Source organism: Protobothrops mucrosquamatus, unplaced genomic scaffold (genome assembly GCF_001527695.2).
Source record: "Protobothrops mucrosquamatus isolate PMUCROS unplaced genomic scaffold, P.Mucros_1.0 scaffold9539, whole genome shotgun sequence".
Classification (NCBI taxonomy): Eukaryota; Metazoa; Chordata; class Lepidosauria; order Squamata; family Viperidae; genus Protobothrops; species Protobothrops mucrosquamatus.
The window spans coordinates 27,295-29,984 of NW_015395328.1; the positions used below are offsets into that span (position 1 = coordinate 27,295).

General features: G+C 40.0%; 1 protein-coding gene across 1 annotated transcript in view; it reads right to left on the reverse strand.

Annotated features, from left to right (window-relative positions):
* Window positions 1-544, reverse strand: part of LOC107301004 (negative elongation factor C/D-like) — a gene marked incomplete at its 5' end in the record, with an annotated part of 5,723 nt that extends 5,179 nt beyond the window's left edge. Inside the window, one exon of the mRNA XM_015830277.1 lies at window positions 449-544. Coding sequence (XP_015685763.1) covers window positions 449-544 — 96 coding nt within the window. The remainder of the gene's footprint in view (window positions 1-448) is intronic.
* Between the last annotated feature and the right edge of the window lie 2,146 nt (window positions 545-2,690).

Sequence of the window (2,690 nt, forward strand, 5' to 3'; positions counted from 1 at the left end):
ATTTTCCCAGCCAATTATATTAATTATAGACTTTCAAGTAAGGGTGGACTTCACCATTTTTACATTTAAATAAAAATAATTCTGAATTCTTTCTTATAGATCCTGACAGAACAATTAACTAGTGAAACAACCTGCCTCCAGAAGCGGTGAATGCTCCAACACTGGAAGATTTTAAGAAGAGACTGGACAGCCATTTGTCCGAAATGGTATAGGGTTACCTGCCTGAGCAGGGGGTTGGACTAGATGACCTCCAAGGGCCCTTCCAACTTTATTATTATGTTAGATTCAAGAGTATGAACTCAAGGATTCCCAACCCTTTACTCTCCTCAGCAACGATACTTTTACAAGCAGGCAAGCTACTTCAGCAACTTCATAAAATACTAATCTTCAGGATGCCCCATGGAAAGTCTCAACAGTTAAGAATCCCATATTTTTTAGTTGTCATCACCTGTTCCATGACATCAAGCTGAGAGTGCTCAGTCTCAAAAAGTTTGACCAGAAGCTGCAAAACTAGAGGATGGAGCAGTTGGTGGCAGGTGCTGATCTGCAGAGCAAAAAGCAAAATGTTAAGATCTGCATTTCTACTAATACAGAAGCTTAATTATGAGACAACTAGGACAAGCCACAAACCTTAAAATGCAGAATACAGGTAGCGCTCAACTTACCACCATTCATTTGGTGATCGGTCGAAGTTACAATGGCATCGGGGAAAAAATAACATGACCATTTTTCACACGTATGACCACTGCAGCATCCTTCTGGTCACATGATCAAAATTCAGACGCTTGGCAAATGGCTCATATTTATGACGGTTGCAATATCCCGGGATCTTGTGATCACCTTTTTGCCACCTTCTGACAAGCAAAGTCAATGGGGAAGCCAGATTCACTTAACAACCGCGTTACTGACTTAACAACTGCAGCGGTTCATTTAACAACGGTGGCAAGAAAGGTTGTAAAATGGGGCAAAATTCACTTAAGAATTGTCTCACTTATCAAGAGAAATTTTTGGGTTCAAATGTTGCTGTAAGTTGAGGACTACCTTTATTTAACAGTAGTGGCCAAAATTGTGGAAACCTTTTGGGAAAAGTATACAGTAGAAATGTCACCTTCGATTAAGTTTCCACCAATTTTTTTTTCTAATTTCTTTATAACTGTAGCCTTGTTCACTTAACAATACTATTTTACATCGCTTTCTGGGCGACCAGTCAACTCTTTGCACCATTACTTTAATTTTATTACATTTTACAAGCTCACTAAATGAAAGAACACAAAAAAAACCCCCAACCAACTTGATAGCGATCACATAACACACTGACAAACGACCTCCTCTCAGCTTCAATACATGACATCAATAACTGAATCCTACTGTGATCTGATTGGCTCATTGCCAAAAGAAGATGACACCTGATTGGCTCTCTCACCTGATTGACTCATGCTCATTGGCTACAATCAGAGGAAGGAAAGCTACCTGATATCAACCTAAGCAAGCTGTGCTTCGTTTTTCTGGTTATTTGGCCATAACTTTTCATAGAATACAGTACAGATAATTGAACAAACTATGTTGCATTACATTCTTGATTAAATTATCTTTCCATTGATATATAATTTTATGGTACTACTAAAAAAAAGTGGTGTTATTAGCTATCAGACCTCAAAAATACACTTTTCCCAAAAGGTTTCCACAATTTTGGCCACTACTGTATTAAGAACTCCTGAATTTTTAAAATATAGAATCCATATGATTGCCAGTGTACCCGGATGACCAGTAGGGATTTATGCCCTCTGGCAAATATAAAAATTGGGTCCTGAATCAGATTTAAGCCACAAGATGAGACTGTGAAATATATTAGCATATTCCAGTCCACAAGTCAGAAAAAAGATGGTATGAAAGCAATTATCTGTGGATTAAAAGGACAAAGCGAAAGAAAATAAATTCTATCTTATCTTTTTCCTTCTAGTGAAACCTGATTACAGATTTTTTTTAAAAAAGAACCATTCAAAGGTATGAATAAAGCTCTTGCAGTAGGATATAATTTTTCTTCAGGAACAGCCTTGATTTAATAAACCCTTGATTTAATAAAAATGGAACTTAGTTAACACACAGGAAATATTTGCCACTTCCACTTGTGTTTTCCCCACCTACTTTTAGAACTGTGGTCTGAAAAAAGGTTTCGCTTCTCTTCAACAGCAAAGAGGGATCACATGACCCTGGGATGCTGCAACCACTGTAAATACATGGCAGTTGCCAAATGCCCACATTTTGATCACATGACCATTGTGAAGCTGTGACAATCCTAAGTGCGATGATAAGTCACTTTTTTCAGGTCCTTTGCAACTCTGAAGAGCTGCTAAATGAATGGTTGTAACTCAAGGACTATCTGAACTGATCCAAAATATTAGTAATGACAATGGTATGACACGCACCAAGGTCAATAAACAGCAAAATAAACCAATTTACCCACAGGGCTGATTTAACCTCCCAGCCTCACCGCACCATGGCATTGGACCTGGTTACCTCCGAGACCGCCTTCTGCCACAGATTGCCTCCCACCGGCCGATACGCTCCCACAGAGAGGGCCTCCTCAGGGTGCCGTCAGCCAGACAGTGTCGGCTGGCGACCCCCAGGGGGAGAGCCTTCTCTGTCGGAGCACCCACCCTCTGGAACGAGCTGCCCCCAGAGATCCGGGT